General features: G+C 40.5%; 1 protein-coding gene across 3 annotated transcripts in view; it reads right to left on the bottom strand.

The window, feature by feature from the left end:
* Window positions 1-3,395: 3,395 nt before the first annotated feature.
* Window positions 3,396-17,103, bottom strand: part of DPP6 (dipeptidyl peptidase like 6) — a 1,116,244-nt gene continuing 1,102,536 nt past the window's right edge. For all 3 annotated transcript variants that reach the window (XM_069958878.1, XM_069958876.1, XM_069958877.1), the window contains 3 exons: window positions 16,640-16,712; window positions 16,431-16,504; window positions 3,396-5,648 (listed from right to left, as the gene is read on the bottom strand). In XM_069958878.1, coding sequence (XP_069814979.1) covers window positions 5,502-5,648; window positions 16,431-16,504; window positions 16,640-16,712 — 294 coding nt within the window. In that variant the 3' untranslated portion in view covers window positions 3,396-5,501. The remainder of the gene's footprint in view (window positions 5,649-16,430; window positions 16,505-16,639; window positions 16,713-17,103) is intronic.

Below are 17,103 nucleotides of genomic sequence, written 5' to 3'. Positions count from 1 at the left end.
GCACTGACGGCCAGCCGACAGAAGAGTTCTGATAAAACGAAGTGCTTGGCTTTGTTTAGATGAGCGATTCACTCATATGTACTCACCACCAATACAGTCCTGCATATAATATAGTCTTTAAATGACACAATAATAAAATGTCAACACAATTTGATAAAATAATGATTTATTTCATGGATGACGAAACACTACCATGCCACATCCTAACTTTCTTTCTACAAAAATTCTGGACAAAAAAGCGAAGTTTTGTTTTGTGTACAGTTTTACACATCAAGGTACACCTTGTCACCCAATGATATAGGAAAATGGTAAAATCAATAGTTTTCAGTTGGCTTTTTTTTTTGTATTTACTTTTATTTCCTTTCACCTTTTTTTTGTCATGTACTTAAAAAATCCACTGTAATTGAAATGTCTTACAGGTAATCTATTTTCAGATGTGACATAAATAACAATAACTAACATTCAAAATTTCAAGAGGAAAAGAAAAAGAAAACAAAAAAACAAAAAGAAAATCAAAATAAGATAGAACAACATTAATACATCATCTGCTGACTGGATGTGAGTTTACTAACATTACTATGTCAAAATTGTAAAAACCCGCGTTAACATTCAAGCTGTCAAAAAAAAACATAAAATGATGATTCGCCATTTTATAGTGAATTTTAAAGCTAACAGTTCAGATTAGCAAAGGGTGGAGTTGTTTGGCTGGCATGCGAAACACAATACTAAGAAGCGGCTGGAATCTTCACAAATAAATGACTTACATTCCGTATTTACAGACTCATATATACAACATTAATACTGTTTGTACATTTGGTCGGAATATTTAGTTATAGTATTAACGCCAGCATATCAAATGTCTACAAAGGTTTATCGAAATACCAATTTTTCTTATTTGGATGACCGAAAAACATTCAGTCAAAGTTCCCAGATATAGCAGCAGGCGCATTTTAGAGTCCTTTGTAAAACCAATATATATTTTGAAAACATTTTAAATATTTGATTTGAAGGTGGTAAGAATTTAGATTTTTTTTTAATTTTATTTACATCTACCTAAAAACATTTAGGGACAGTGGCATTGTTAGTACTGGGTTTCTCTGAAAATAGGACAGGGTATATTATTTTTTTTCTCTGAAAAAAAACAAAAAAAAACGTACTAGGGCTTATTTTTGGGGTAGATCTTATTTTCAGAGAAACACGGTATGCCCCTATACTTAAGCCCCACTCTATATGGTAGTTAGCCTCCATACTGTATGTCCCACTGTTGTTAGGCTCCTATACTGTAGGTTCCCCTGGTGTTAGGCTTCTACATTGTATACCTCTCTTCCCCCTCTGTAGTTCTTCCCCATATTTTATACATCCCCCTCTGCTATAAGGTCCCCCATACAGTATACCTCCCTCCACCTCTGAGTTGGCTCCCTATGCTGTATACATCCCCCCTCTGCAGCTAGTTGCCATTCTTTATACCTCCCATCTCCCTGTCTGAATGACCCACATACCCTCCATCCCGCCAACGTAACAAGTCTGGCACTGATTGTTTGATGCTCACCCACCCAGTCTCAGGGATCTAGTCAGCTGACTTTAACTAGGGCTTATTTTTGGGGTAAGGCTTATATTTTCAAGCCTCCTTCAAAAAGCCTGCAAAATGAAGCCAGGTCTTAAAGGGGTTAATCAGCGCTACAAAAACATGGCCACTTTCTTCCAGAGACAGCCCCACTCTTGTCTCCAGCTTGGGCGGGGTTTTGCTGCTCAGTTCCATTAAAGTGAATTGAGCTTAATTGCAAACCACCTGAACTGGAGACAAGAGTCCTGTTGTCTCTGGAAGAAAGCGACCATGTTTTTGTAGCACTGAATAACCCCTTAAATTTTAGAGAAACATAGTAGTTGGCACCAGGGTCCCATACCCTTCGAATTTTGCCCAGTGTCCTAGGTCATATACTTTCAATTGTAAATGAGTCCTATATATCTTTATCTCAGTGTCACTAAATGCCATTTGGTAAAATAATTGAAAAGTTGTTGAATTAGATGTCACGGGAAGGGGTTTTGTTATTGATTAGAAGCTAATCCCAATTAAAACTTGATATGAGAGAGGGGGGGTTCCAGTGTTTATAAATTGACATTTCAAATTGTCTTTTACTGTATTTCTCATCAATTAAGACATTTGCCTACTTTGAGCATAGCTATAGCAAGATCTATCATTCAGCAAAAAAAGACAATTGTCCATCAGATTTTCAGAATGAAAAACGGATCAGTGTGAAAGATCCTTAGGGTATAAGCTACATGGAGATGCTGGTCTCTCATTAGGCTATGTTCACACACAGTAAAATAATACTAAAATATAGCTATATTTTTGAGTGAAATTCAAACAATGTGTGAACAGCAGTGTTTAGGGAGCATGCCCAGTCGAGTATAGTGCCATACACCCTCAATAACTGACGAACGAACGGTTGTTTGGCCGTCAGTTACTGTATATCTCCCACCCCCCGCAGTTAAGTTTTTAAATTTTTTGTTCAACTTTTTTTGTATATTTTGTCTGTTGAAATGTACAACGATTAGATCAGAAAATGAAATAGTTTTCTGCAAGACACATTAAAACTCCAGCAATTTTTTGCATATCACCACAGTTCTAATGTGTCTTGCAAAAACCAATTGCATTTTTTTGTTTTAATTTTTTATATAAATTATTTAAACATTGCTTTATGGGACAAAATATACAAAATAAATAGAACAAAAAAAGAATTTTATAGGTTATCCAGGCATCCTCCACTCTTGTGAGCAGTGGGTATTACTCGAGTCAAATACTCAAGCATCTAAAAAGAATTTTAGAAAATAATAATAATGATGTAATAATAATAATAATAATCTTCATTAGGTGTTTCTCTGAGTATTTTCTTTAACCAAAACCAGAAGTTGGTTGAAAACACGGAAATTGTACAAATCTCTCTATGATATTTTTTGACTATATTCACACACTGTCTTTTTCTGGCCCTTTTTTAGGATGGCTGTTATTTAGAGGTTATTTTGTCTTAACATTATAAGACAACAACCGTTATTTGACCTCAAAATAACATCTGTCCTAAAAGGAAAAAAAAAGACATAACATTACAGGCAATGGCTCAGCCAGACCGTGGCATTGCAGCTGGAAGAGCCGGGTATGTGACGTACCTGTTTTCCAGGCGAAAATGACGTATTAGAGATGCGCGAACCTGGAGCATGCTCAAGTCCATCCGAACCCAATCGTTCTGCATTTGATTAGCGGGGGCTGCTGAAGTTGGATAAAGCTCTAATGTTGTCTGGAAAACATGGATACAGCCAATGACTATATCCATGATCTCCACATAGCCTTAGGGCTTTATCCAACTTCAGCAGCCACCGCTAATCAAATGCTGAACGATTGGGTTCGGATGGACTCGAGCATGCTCCAGGTTCGCTCATCTCTAGTAAGTATACTTTGTTTATTAAGTTCCTGCATCCCCCCTACCTGCCTGCTGTTTTTGAATTTCACAAGACTTCTCTGTTAAAGATGAGATTGAAAACCGAAGACTTCAGGACTATTAAATGCAAATAGTACATCCCCAAAAATTCTTAAAAAATCTGTTTAGCATAAAAACTTGACTTAAACAATGGGTTATTTTCCCTTTAACAATGATCATGTACTGCAGCTTAACCCATTTTACTTTTGCAAGCATAATCATTAAGGTTGATTTACAAATCCGGTCCATCCATAGTTATGTACTGTCATTGTTATGTCCCTGGAACTTGCTGTATTCCTCCGTTCTTCATTGTCTGTTAGACCTAGAATCTGAATTCCATTTATCTTACATCCCTGCCTATATATCTATTATTTCCTTATGGTAGATAACACAGACTGCAAGTCCTATGCTCATATCATTATTTCAATACTTTTTTTTTTGTCTCCATATACAATTTCATTTCAATGACAAAATTCGCCCACTCTCATCACAGTTTGGGACATCACAAGCATTACCCAAATAACACACCATTTTCCATTTTCTGTCTATAGCCTTTTTCTATGTTGACAGCATTTTTGTGACAATCTATGTCACATAGATTGAATATATGACAATAGAACAGGGAGCTTTTAATCAATATAGTGTAATATCTAGCACAGAGTAATAAATGATGCCCCTGATAAGTATATTGATTCCACGCCTATGCATGAATATCATGGCTGGGGATAAAGGCAGTCCTTGTTATGTCCTATCTACGTCAGCTGACAGCATTGTCTAAGGACTTGCACTTGTATTTTATTTAACTCTTAAAAACCCCTTTGGCCTTAGCTAACCTGACTAAACTGCAGCCATGATACCCAAGCTTATGTAACCCACGTTATGTCGTATTACCACACCACTGATAATTTTATGGGAAAAATATCAAACTAATGGGCAGATCTGATTGATAAAGTCCATGTGTAATCTATAATTTTATTTTTTATTTTAATTAATTTATGTTTTATTAAAATTGTTTTTTTTTTTTTTTTTATTTAATCTTAAATAAAAAATGACTTGGTCACCAACCAGAATCAAAAATTTGGTTAACTATAATACTAGACTAGAGGACCAAACTGGGCCAAAAAGTTTTTGTCCTCTGTAGAGTGATATTTTACTAATGTATGTACTTTTTAATAGGGACTTGAAATTAATGGGTTATGTCCATTAGAAAAGACTCCCAAATATGCACAGTCTATTGTAAAATGTTCCCTTCCGACCTGAACTATAGGAGGATAGGCTAATATACATTTAAAGTTTTAAAAATTGGCCTCAAGAAAATCACATCTATTCGACAGTAAATACCTCTATGCATCTCTCATACACTGAAGCAAACAGCAAAAAAATAAAACAGAGGAGTAAAAAAAAAATTTAAAGGCAATAAAAACAAGTTAAACGTAAAGAAAACAATGGTATACACAATTCTAGTAAGGTTAGTACATTGTATTTGTTTCTGCTGCCCTGAAAGTTGTCATTTTTTTTTTATGGTGTGATATTGAGCAAGCAAACTGTAAATTAGTATTAATAAAATAATTGTGCTATAATCTTTGTTTCGTACTAACAGTATTAGTTTCTTCAGACTCGAATGCAATGTTAATTTAGAGCGGGAATAAGAACGGGTTAAATGCTACTGTTGTTGTCATGAATTAACAGGTTGTCTAGTCTGTGTAATAGTCTTCATGGAGTTCCTCAAAAAGTCTAATTTCTTCTATTCTTCCTCTTTTTTTGTTTTTGTTTGTTTTTTTGCCCCTTTTTTTATTGTTTTGAAGTACAAGAAACCTTTTATTTTGTAACAAAAAGCTGTGTGATTAGACAGCACTGTTTGCTGAGTCCACCATGCTTTATGTTCTTCTTCCTGGGAAGTGGTACGGTCGGATAAGCCATTGAGGGCACTGTTCCGTTAAACACATGCTAAACATAACATTTTGTAGTTTCCAAGGAAAACGATTCAGTTGCATATTGTTACTGGTTTGTACTTGGCACGGACAAAACTTAATCCTCCTCTTCTTCTTCTTCTATGGCTACTACAGGGGGCTTATCTTGAATTCTGAAGCATTCTTCAAAGAAATTCACAATGGACTTGTGCAAGTGCTGCTCCATTGCTTGGCTCTTCATATAATGATTTTCATCAGGATATATCTAAAAGGGAATATATGAAAAATAATGGATTATAATATCATTCTATTCCAATAATAAATATATAACCCTTGCCATGTATGTCCTTTGTCCTCTTTAGCTGTAATCACTACTTGGCAAGCCTGTCATTGTAGGGTAATTTAATTTGGAACCTACATTTACTGTCGGAGATATGAGTGTGAGGACCCCAAGGACAGCCACACAAGCTGCTTATACATTGACAATAGAACAGGGCGATCGATTTAGATCCAACCAATCCATAATCCACATCTTGTTTCTATAATCTATTCTCTAAAACTGTCCTCATGGAATTGATTCATTTAACCAACCGCATTCTATCCCCATTAACAGGCACTTTTGGACCAACCTAGAACATCAGTTTATTTCTAAAACAGAGATGAGCTGCTTGGCATGTCTAGAAGACGAGATCTCCAAGGGAACCAAAGATCCAAAAGATTCCAAAGGACCAGTTGGGTTGGTTCCGAATATGAAAGATGGATGATTTTGCCAAAATTGATGTAACGTTGGTCTAATTTGTATGGGGAGATCAAGAAATCATAATGATCCAAAGCACAGGTCCAAAATACATATTTAATAGAGCTGGAGCTTCTTTGTTTTTTTATTTAGAGCTTCACACTGCCTGCCTTCCTTTACACAGGCAAAGAGGAAAGCCTACAGAGGACAGATTTATTCCATTGCTATTAAACCCATTATTAAGTCTTTCTTCGGTAAGATCTAAACAGGGTTTTCCGGGGACTAAATACGTGGTCTAAATGTGGCCAGGCCAAGCTATATAATTAGTAAATAACCTACGGCGACCACGACCATTCATCACCACTATTGCAATGGTGGCTGGTTTAATTCTGAACCGGAACCTGAGGCAGGTCTCCACTAGGACCGATGCTTGTCTAAGCAGGCACCTCCTTGTTAGAGATGATCGAACAGAACTGATGTTCAGGTTCATTCAAACTCGAACCATCGGCATTTGACGCCCGTTGCCTTGCCGTTCCATGGGGAAGGTGGAAACAGCCCGAGTACCCCCTGGAAAACAGGGATACAGCCTAGGTAATAGGCGATCATCTCTACTCCTTGTATGAAGTGTGCAACCAGGAATTGCTAAACAGAGGGACCAGGAATTATTGGAATGTTGGTAGCAGAAGATCTGGGGAGGAGAGTGGGTTCATGGACTAAACGTAGTGTTAGAGGGAGAGGGGAGCATGAGCGGCAAGACGTAGCGCCGCTGCTGCTCCTCCCCCCCCCCCCGTCTTCCCCCCTCCTCCCCACGTCCCGGCTTACGGTGTGGACTGGGACGCTGCTGCTGCCGTAGGTGCCGTGGGTGCCATGGGTGCGGGATTGAGCTGATCCGATCCTGGACTCTGACCGGCGGTGGGGCCTGGCTGCTGCGGTGCTGTTGGGGATGGCTCCGGAATTGAGCCCAGAAGATCTGGCGAGAGGGAGAGCCGGTCAACGTCACGCCAGGCCACGTGACTCGCGCAGTGCCGTTGGGTGCAGAATCCCTGTGCTCTTCTACTCACTCGGTGCATGCAAGATAAGGTAATGGACGGCTCCAAGATGACAACTAAGGAGGCATAAATAAGGGGTAAACTAGCCTATTTCTGTTTTTTTAGACTCAGTGTGTCAAGAAGGCTACCCCTTGCTATTTGACCTACAGCTGGGAACAGTTTCACATGTTTCTCCTTAAAAAGAGCTTTGGGAAACCAGTGTGAGGCGAGAATCCAGGAAAGCTACAATTTAAACATGCAACCTGAACTGTGAGTAAATTGTGATCCATAAAAGGGAAGGATGGGAACAGACTGGTGGCGGTGGACTGAGTACGCCTATCTGCCCGCCATGGAAGGGGAAAAGGGTCTAGGATGATGGTGGTGTTTTGATTATGTTTTACACAAATATGTCACCTGAGGTCACCTGAGAGTAGAAATTGTTCTTAAGCTGCCACAAGTTTGAGCTGCAGCAAGGTCTTGATTTATCTGGGCGGTTATTGAACTGAGATGAATGTCTTACATTTCCCCCCCCTTCTGTCCCTCCTTCCCTCTTCAGCTGCGGGATGTTTTAGTCTCCCCCTTAGTAAAGAGGAATAAAACCGCTGCGGGAGGAAGGCAGATATAAGTCTGCTACCGAAAAGAAGGAAGATTCGGCAGTACGATATGAACAGCATCTGAATAAGTCATCACGGCTCCTATGCAAGGATTGTACTCGCTGCGAACTTTACTTACTCCCTTCTCTCTGGTTTTGTCTATGTAAAGTGATCTAAGTGCTCCATCTATATGTATATTTAATGTTCTGGCTCCTGTATGTATTCAGTTATTGGGTGTACATATATATAACATGCCAGCTAAGGTAGCCAAGGACAGGAATGATGGAAACAGAATGGAGAAATTCCTTAAAACAACCCCGGTCTCCAAAAAGGGCGGGTCTAGGGACAGATTGTCTCTTGCCCCGATGGAGGGCTCACCCGGAGTCAGTTTCTTGTCCGGCAGTGGGCCGTCCAGCAGGGAGGAGACAGAGTCAGGCAGCTCCACTCCACAACCGGAGTTATTGGATATTCTGAAAGAGGTGCAAAACTGCACCAAGGCTATTTCCACACTCTCCACGCATACTGCCCAAATCTCCACTGATATTATGTTGATTAGAGATGATCTGAACAAGGTTAGGGATAGGGTAGTGCTTATGGAAAAGGAAATTCCTGTTATAGATGAGACAACCCAATCCATTAAAAAAGATCTGGAGTTTCTGAAGAAAGAAAATACTGAGATCAGGGGCAAGCTGCAAGAGTTAGAAGATAGATCAAGGAGGAACAATCTCAGGATAGTGGGTCTCCCAGAGGGTACAGAAGGCGACTGTCCAGCAGAATTTTGTTTTAAGTGGCTAAAAGATATAATGGCCGGATTTGAGTTGTCAGCTCTGTTCGGTATTGAGAGGGCACACCGAGTCCCTTTGAGAGCGCCCCCCCCCTGGGTCCCCTCCACGTACATTAATATTGAAAGTGTTTGGATCAGGGGATAGGGACCTGATATTAAAACAAGCCCGAGGGATGAGGGACTTGACGTATAACGGTAGTAAGGTCTCAATATTTCCAGACTTCTCAAGGCTGACTCAGATGCAACGGGCTAGCTTTGGTGGAGTCAAGAGGAGATTGCATCAGGCCGAAATCGGCTTTTCCCTTCTCTTTCCTGCCAGACTGAGGATTCTTTATAAGAAAAAAGCTATATTTTTCACTAATCCGCAGGAGGCCTCGGCCTGGCTCGAGAGAGAAGGGTTATAGATGGTTTGTGGGGCTGCTGGCACCCATTTTCTTATTTTTGTCGGTGTTCGTGGGGGGGGGGGGGGGGTGGAGAGGGGGGCAGGCGGAGGGAAGTGGTAATATGCAAGGATTGAGGCCGCTGTACTGGATTCAGGGGCCAGGTGGGGGAGGGGGGGGTGGATTGGGGTGGAGGGAGGGGGAGGGGGGGAGGGTTCGGCCAGGAAAGGAGGGAGGGAATACTCCTTTTTTTTTTTTTTTTTTTTTTCTTTTTTAGATGGTGAGAGTTATTGTATGGAATGTCAGAGGTTTGAATGACCGTCTTAAAAGAATGAATGTATTTATGGGTCTTTCCAAATACCTACCTGCAATAATTGGGTTACTGGAAACTCATCTTACTAAAGCAACGGCGGTTTGTATCAGTAAAAGGTGGGCTTCCCGGATGTTTCACTCTTATGGTTCTGTTTATTCATCAGGTGTGTCAGTGTTGATACATGATAAGATAGATTTTATAGTTAAACAGGTCCACTCCGACTCGAGGGGTCGGTTTGTTTTTCTATGGGGAGATTTGGAGGGGGTTAGCACAGTGTTGGCTTTTATTTATATCCCCCCGCCTTTTTCCACAGACGTTCTGGTGGAATTATTACAGTTTGCGAGTGGGAAGGAGTACTCTAATCTCTTTGTCAATGGGGACTTTAACTGTACGATGGAGCCCAGAGACAGGAGATCGCATAATGATAGCCGCCAAGGGATAAGTTCCCCCTTGTGGAGGTTTTGTGCGGAGACCGGGTTGTGCGATGCATGGAGGGTCTTGCACCCCTTTGCTAATATTTTTTCATGTTTTAGTGCGTCGCACAACTCAGCCTCACGGATAGATCTTCTCCTATGTAATCAGGCTGGGCTCAGGAGTGTCTCTAAAGTCAGCTATGCTCCCAGGGTCCTATCAGATCACTCACCGTTGTTGTGGGTGATCAAGAGCAAAGAGGAGAGTAGGACTGGTAGATTCTTTAGATTAAATCCCCACTGGCTCCAGTTGTTGGAAAATAGGGAAGGGGTGGCAAGAGAAATTGCCCAGTTTCTGGAATACAATCTGGGATCGGCATCCATTCAATGTGTTTGGGATACCCTAAAGGCCTTTATAAGGGGTATCTACATTAAGGAGATCTCTGTTAAAAAAAGAGGCTTTATGAAAGAGGAGGAAGACCTGCTACGAAATATTGACACAGCTAAGTTAGCATACTCAGAGGTAGGAGGTGCTGAGACATTAGCTCAGTTAAAATCCGCGGAGGAGAAATATGCTATCTACTCCAAACAGAAGGCAAACAGTAGGCTGCTATTTTATGATCAGAGATCCTATTCTGAGGGGAATAGACCAGGCAAAACTCTTGCTAATGTCATCCGCAGTCAGAGGGAATCCCAAGATATCAAAGTAATCAGAGGTATGGATGGGATATTGTATCACTCACAAGAGCAGATTGGGATTGAATTTAAGAACTTCTTCGCCTCCCTCTATACCTCCTCGAATCCTGACTTAGGGAGTCTGCATACGGACTTTCTTGGGCAGATTAAACTCCCTAGGATCTCCACGGCCCAAAGAATACTTATGGACTCCCCTATCAGGTTGGGAGAGCTAGAGGAAGCGCTCCGTTCAATCAAGGGCAATACGGCCCCTGGTCCAGATGGACTGCCCTATGATATATATAGATGTCATTCTAATATTCTTTTACCATTTTTGCTGCGGGTTCTCAATGAATCCTGTACACAGGGGTTCTTGCCAGCGTCTATGGAAGAAGCCAATATTATCCTTATTAAAAAGAAGGATAAAGGGAGCACTGAGATGGAAGCCTACCGCCCCATCTCATTGCTGAATACCGATTATAAAATATTTGCTAAGGTATTGGCATTGAGATTAGGGAAAGTAATGGAAACTATTATTGCAGACGATCAAAGTGGCTTTATGCCGGGTAGGAGTGTCCATCATAATATTAAAAGAGCCTTTCTGAATATGCAAGTTAAGGGAGAGGGTACCAGGGCGCTGCTGGGGCTTGACGCGACCAAAGCTTTTGACCGCGTGGAGTGGCCATATTTGTGGAGGGTTATAGAAGGCTTTGGTATCGGTAACATCTTTTCAGGTATGATTAAATTGTTGTATAGGAACCCCAGAGCCTCAGTTAGTGTTAATGGTATCCCCTCCCCTTCATTTATAATTTCTAGAGGAACTAGACAAGGCTGCCCCCTTTCACCATTATTATTTTGTTTGTATATAGAGCCCGTGGCAGAGTGGATTAGGCAGCACTGCCCATTTAAGGGTTTCGAAGTGAGGGGATGCGAGGAAAAAATTCTTTTATATGCCGATGACCTGCTCCTGTTTGTCTCCAGCCCCGAGATTTGCTTACCGTCAGTGATCACCGACTTTCAGAAGCTTGGGTCATTTACGGGGCTGGAGATAAACTGGACCAAGTCATCGGTGTTACCATTGGATGGGGCCGTAATAGGGGGAATAGGCAACTTAAGGATTCTTGCGGAGGGGGAAGGACTGGAGTATCTTGGGGTGGTTCTGACACCCTCACCAGAGCAGTACGTAGAATATAATCTGAAGCCTGCTTTAAAGAGGGTTCAAGACAAGATAAGTGTATGGGGGAAGCTGCCGCTCTCTATGTCAGCGAGACTTTCACTAATAAAGATGGTGGTTCTGCCCCAGATCGGTTTCTTCTTGGCCGCTGCTCCCTCCTGGATCAAGGATAAATGGTTCCGGGGGATCGAGCGGATCTTGAATGGGCTGATCTGGGGAAGAAAGAGGGTGAGATTGAAGTATCTACACTTTTGCCCCCCCATGAAGAAGGGAGGGTTTGGGCTTCCAGACTTCAGATTATATTATTTATCCTACCAGCTGGGATTTTTGCTGACGTATAAGGATGTCCTTGGGTGGAACGGAGGTAATAGGAGAGACATATTTACCAAATTAGAGTCTGGTGTGATTCGGATGAATGCTTCGAATAAAGACTGGTTCGGAAATCAATGTAGTAAAGTTTGGAAAGAAATAAAAAGGATATGTAAGGTCAGGGGGAGCTTAGAATGCACTGATTTGTGGGAGAATACCTATTTGACAGAATTCGCCAAGATTACCTCGCAAGGGTACTGGAAAAAGTTACACTATGTTAAAGTAAAGGATTTTTTTGTAGATGGGGCACTAAAAGATATAGGTTCATTGTCTTTAGGGGGAGGGAATGAATGGGGACATAGATTTAGATATTTGCAATTAAAAAATGCACATGATAAAACACCGGATAAAAGTTTATTTTTTGTTCATTATAATGATGGAATTCATGATATAATGGGAATATGTGGGGTTAAACACATAGTTTCTAAGATATATAAGATTTTACTAACACAAAAATATTGTTTAATAAAGGAGGGTTACAAGAAGTATTGGGAGAGGGATCTCGGACCACTGACCACTGAAGAATGGGATAGTGTTGTTAGTAGTGTAGCTAAGGTTTCCACGAATTTAGAACACAACCTTACTCAATTTAAAGTTATTCACAGAATTCATTACACCCCGGTTTTTATGGAAAGGATCGGTATTAGGGACAACTCTTGCTGTTGTAAATGTGGGATGGAGGGTGCAGGGTTGATGCATTTGCTATGGACATGTCCAGTCATAGGGGAATTCTGGTCAGAGGTTAATGAAGAGTTAAATAACAGAGGTATTTATGAAGAGAACATCCCAATCTTGCTAGGAGTCCTTGGGGATGTCGGTGGCCGGGGAGAGCACAGTAGCTTGGTTAGCTCTCTGCTGTTTTTATTCTCTCTCCAGCTTTCCTGGCCGGGGTATGGGTGGGGGAGGGAGGGAGGGTCTTGAGTGGGTGTGATCTTTTGGGGACGGAATTGTTAAGCATTCAACAATGAATATTGATTTTGAGCCAAAGGGTTGTTGATCAATGGAATGTATGGCAATTTTTGTATGTCGGATATTTTTATATGTCATAAATGAAAAAGAAATAAAGAATTTAAAAAAAAACGTAGTGTTAGGCTATATTCACACATCCATAGTGTAGCCTGTGACCGTGGACCTATAGGTTTTATGTTGCAATTGCGGACAGAACAATGGACGTGTAAATACAGCCTTAGTGTCTATGTTCAGTCTTTTTCAGAATGTATAATCTTTTTGAGGGACTTAAAAGTGACTATGATTTTCAGTTCCACAAAAAGAAAACCTATACATTCAGGAAACAAACTGAATGTAGTCGCTAGCAGAGTTCATTCTGTATATTGGAAAGTATATTTCAGCTAACAGATCTAATTTAAGCTGCTGTTCGATAAAGGGTAGGGCAAAGAGATAAGTGAATGGCACCAGATGTCTGTCTGTCCTCCCATGTCTCAGGTGTCAAAGAGGCTTCCCCATGCTCCTGTAGTGTTGAGAGCTGGAATGCCTCTTTTCTCCTCCTCCCATCTCTGGCTCTGCTTGATTACCAGTCAGGGCTCAGCTGTCAGTGCTGATCCTTGTTTCCGATTCTTGTTCCTATGCTGTACATACAGATTGATTGCAGGAGCGAGGTTTGGAAACCGATCTCAGCTTTCAGCTGACTTGCAATTGGACAGGAACAGGGATGGGAGGGGGAGCAAGGGGACGTTCTAGAACTCTAGTACTCTTTATTTTCTCCCACATTTGGCACCAGAAAATAAAAGCATTTTTCTGTGTTATAGAAATGACAGCTATATTAAAGGTACCAAGTGTCTTTTTGCCCTAACAGCTATCTAACAGTGCCAGCAGCTTTAGGCTGGGTTTACACGCAGTATTTTTGCTCAGAATTTTGGTCCTCAACTAAAACCAGGAGTGGATTGGAAACACAGAAAGGCTATGTTCACACACTGTTGAAATTTAGTGCATGTAATGGCAAATTATTGGCGTTATTTTAAAACATTGTCCATTGTTATGAAATAACGGCCATTATTTGTCAAAAATGACGGCCATCCACTAACTTTCAACAAGAGCCGGGCCGATGCGCCGGAAAAGAACGGCACCAAGTGTGGGAATCAGGTAGTGTTTTACAAAAAGGTCTGCACCACCGGAATCCCTAGGGTGAGTGGCTAAGGTAAAAATAATAAAAATGATGTGCCTGATGGTACATTTCCTTTAAAGTCAATGGACTCACAGCAGATACATATTGGGGGAGATTTATCACACATGGTGTAAAGTGAAACTGACTCAGTTGCCCCTAGCAACCAATCAGATTCCACCTTTCATTCCTCACAGACTCTTTGGAAAATGAAAGGTGGAATCTGATTGGTTGCTAGGGGCAACTGAGCCAGTTTCACTTTACACCATGTTTGATAACTCTCCCCCATTGGGTCTGAATACTTTTTGTTTGCTAGTATCCCACACAGGTACATTTAGCTATAGCTTAAAAATAAAATGTGAATGGGGCCTTAGTGGTCAGAGAGCTGTTTTTTTGTTTGTTTGTTGGTTTTTTATACAGAGCTCCAGATAGACAATATAAAGAGAATTAAAAGGGTTGTCCAGCGAAAATCTTTTTCTTATAAATCAACTGGTGTCAGAAAGTTATATAGATTTGTAATTTACTTCTATTAAAAAATCTCAAGTCTTCCCATACTTATCAGCTGCTGTATGTACTAAAGGAAAGTGTTTTATTTTCAGTCTGACACAGTGCTCTCTGCTGACATCTCTGGCCGAGACAGGAACTGTCCAGAGCAGGAGAGGTTTTCTATAGGGATTTAGAGAAAACCGAGACAGAGTTCCTGTTTTGACCAGAGATGTCAGCAGAGAGCACTGTGTCAGACTGAAAATGAAACAACATTTCCTGCAGGACATACAGCAGCTAACAAGTATGGGAAGACTTGAGATTTTTTAATAGAACTAAATTACAAATCTATATAACTTTCTAATATCAGTTGCTTTGAATGAAAAGATTTTTGCTGGACAACCCCTTTAAGTGATGGAAATCTGTGTGCCTGCATTTTATCAAGTGAACCATAGTAGAATGAGATGTAAAGAACAGAGCGGTGTCCTGGCATTTCTATACAGGCCCTGTGCCGCTAAAGTGCTGTGATTAAACACATTTATAATGACAGTTTGTTATTTATAATCAGATTATGAATTTAAGGGAATCATTATCTAATTAAAAATGTTGCATAATAAAAGTTAGAGCTGTAAAATGGAAATGTCAGCCAGCGGCTCGTCTGATAGAAATGGTATTAATGATTTTGTCAATAACAGAGGTCACGTCTGTTTTTAAAGGCCGATAAAGAAAAAAAAATCACTGTGGTTGATGTCTCCAAGCCTATGGGGATGTGCTGTTATGGTAAAGGAATAATAAAAAGTTATGCATTGGGTTAATGTTGTGTTATTCCCCCCCCCCCCCCTATTATCTGTCCCACTTTCCTGTTTGGACTGCGATAAAGGCAAAACATAGCAATGTTCATTTACAGGAAGGTTTTGCTGGTACTAGAAACTTAGAAAGATTTGTACATTAGTTTTATTTAAAAATCTAGTACTTATTAACTGCTGTATGTCCTGAAGGAAGTGATGTATTCTTTCCAGTCTGACCCAGTGCTCTCTGCTGCCACCTCTGTCCGTGTCAGGAACTGTCCAGAGCAGGAGAGATTTTCTATAGGGATTTGTTAATGCTCTGGACAGTTCCTGACATGGGCAGAGGTGGCAGCAGAGAGCACTGTGTCCTGCACCACTTCCTGCAGGACATACAGCAGCTGATAAGCAATTTAAGACTTGAGATTTTTAAATAGAAGTAAATTACAACACTATATAACTTTCTGACAGCAGTGATTTTGAAATAATAAAAAAATAAATAAATGCTGGAGCGCCCTTTTAATCATATCAAGAAAAACACCTGTGATGAAGCCTGGTGCTAAATTACTAAATTACAAAGAGGACATGGGCAGCGTGGGAGCGGAGGTAAGGTGAGTGGGATGTTTATTTTTTTTACTTACATGGCAATGCCCAAACAGTCAACAGTCAAAGTTAAGAACCCCCATAATCAATTAGGATCATATGATCCAATCCACAAATGGGAACACAGCCTAAGGCTATGTTCACACTCCTTCAAAATGCTATTTGTTTTTATTAGACGGACGTCATTAGTGGCAAATAACAGCCATTATTATTTATTTATTATTATACTCATATAATGAATTTAAAATAACGACTCTTATTTGCAGTGTAATGATGGCCGTCCTATAAAAACTGCTGTCATTTTGACTGTGTGTGTGTGTGAACATAGCCCAAACATTTTCAGTGCCCCAAACCTAAAAGATCAGAACTGTGACCATCTGATGTATTTATTATCAATGGGTTAGTCAAGCTTTTGCCCAAGCTGGTGATGCATGACCTGTCTTGACCATAGGTGACTGCATGATCCAACAGTCTTGTGTCATTTGTGTCAGTAGGTAAAACACTCCAATCATACATGCGTACCACCCCGGGTCACTGCTTTGCTGCCATAGTCCTGACCCTGCAGACGTACACCGTATACAGGTAAGGAACTTACCAGTAAGGAATAATTGGCTTTGGCTTTGACTAAATTTGTGATGAGTTCCGCAGTGTGCTGGAAGTGGATTTTTTCTGTAAAATAAGATTAGTATCAGTAAAGGGGACAAATTAATTAAAGCCCATTTCCTAACCGCTCGGCGAGGAGCATCTGTCTAATAGGTTCTTATCATTATGGAATAGATTAAGGATTAATAAAGCATTACTCACCATCTGCAGTAGCATGGATAATCAAAAATTTTGCTTTATTCGATAAGGACTCTCGAACTGTTACTTTGGCCAACTGTGGAAACATAGATTAAAGAGGCTATCTTCAGCAAAGGGATGGGAAATTGGCTTTACACAAATGACTGATAAGCTTCAATGAGGAGTCACACAGGCCGTATGTGAATGGAACAAAGGGTATGGATTGCTGGCAAATTGAATAGCTTTTTATGCTGTTTGCAATAACACATCTTCTTGGTGGCTACATACAAAAATCCTGGCTTTTATGCTATGGTAGCAGGAGAGCACAGAAGCTTCCCATAATAACGGAATATATTAGCGGTAATGGTGTTTGAGATCAGGAATTAATGCTGTAATTGCTATTGATTATATGAATATGCTGGAAATTACCTTTAAGATGCAACGAGTCTTGGGTATGATACAATGCATCTTTTTAGCTAGTTGCCGGA

This window comes from Dendropsophus ebraccatus, chromosome 2 (genome assembly GCF_027789765.1).
Source record: "Dendropsophus ebraccatus isolate aDenEbr1 chromosome 2, aDenEbr1.pat, whole genome shotgun sequence".
Lineage (NCBI taxonomy): Eukaryota > Metazoa > Chordata > Amphibia > Anura > Hylidae > Dendropsophus > Dendropsophus ebraccatus.
Note: the sequence above shows the minus strand (reverse complement) of the source record. Positions and strands in the feature narration are given on the sequence as shown.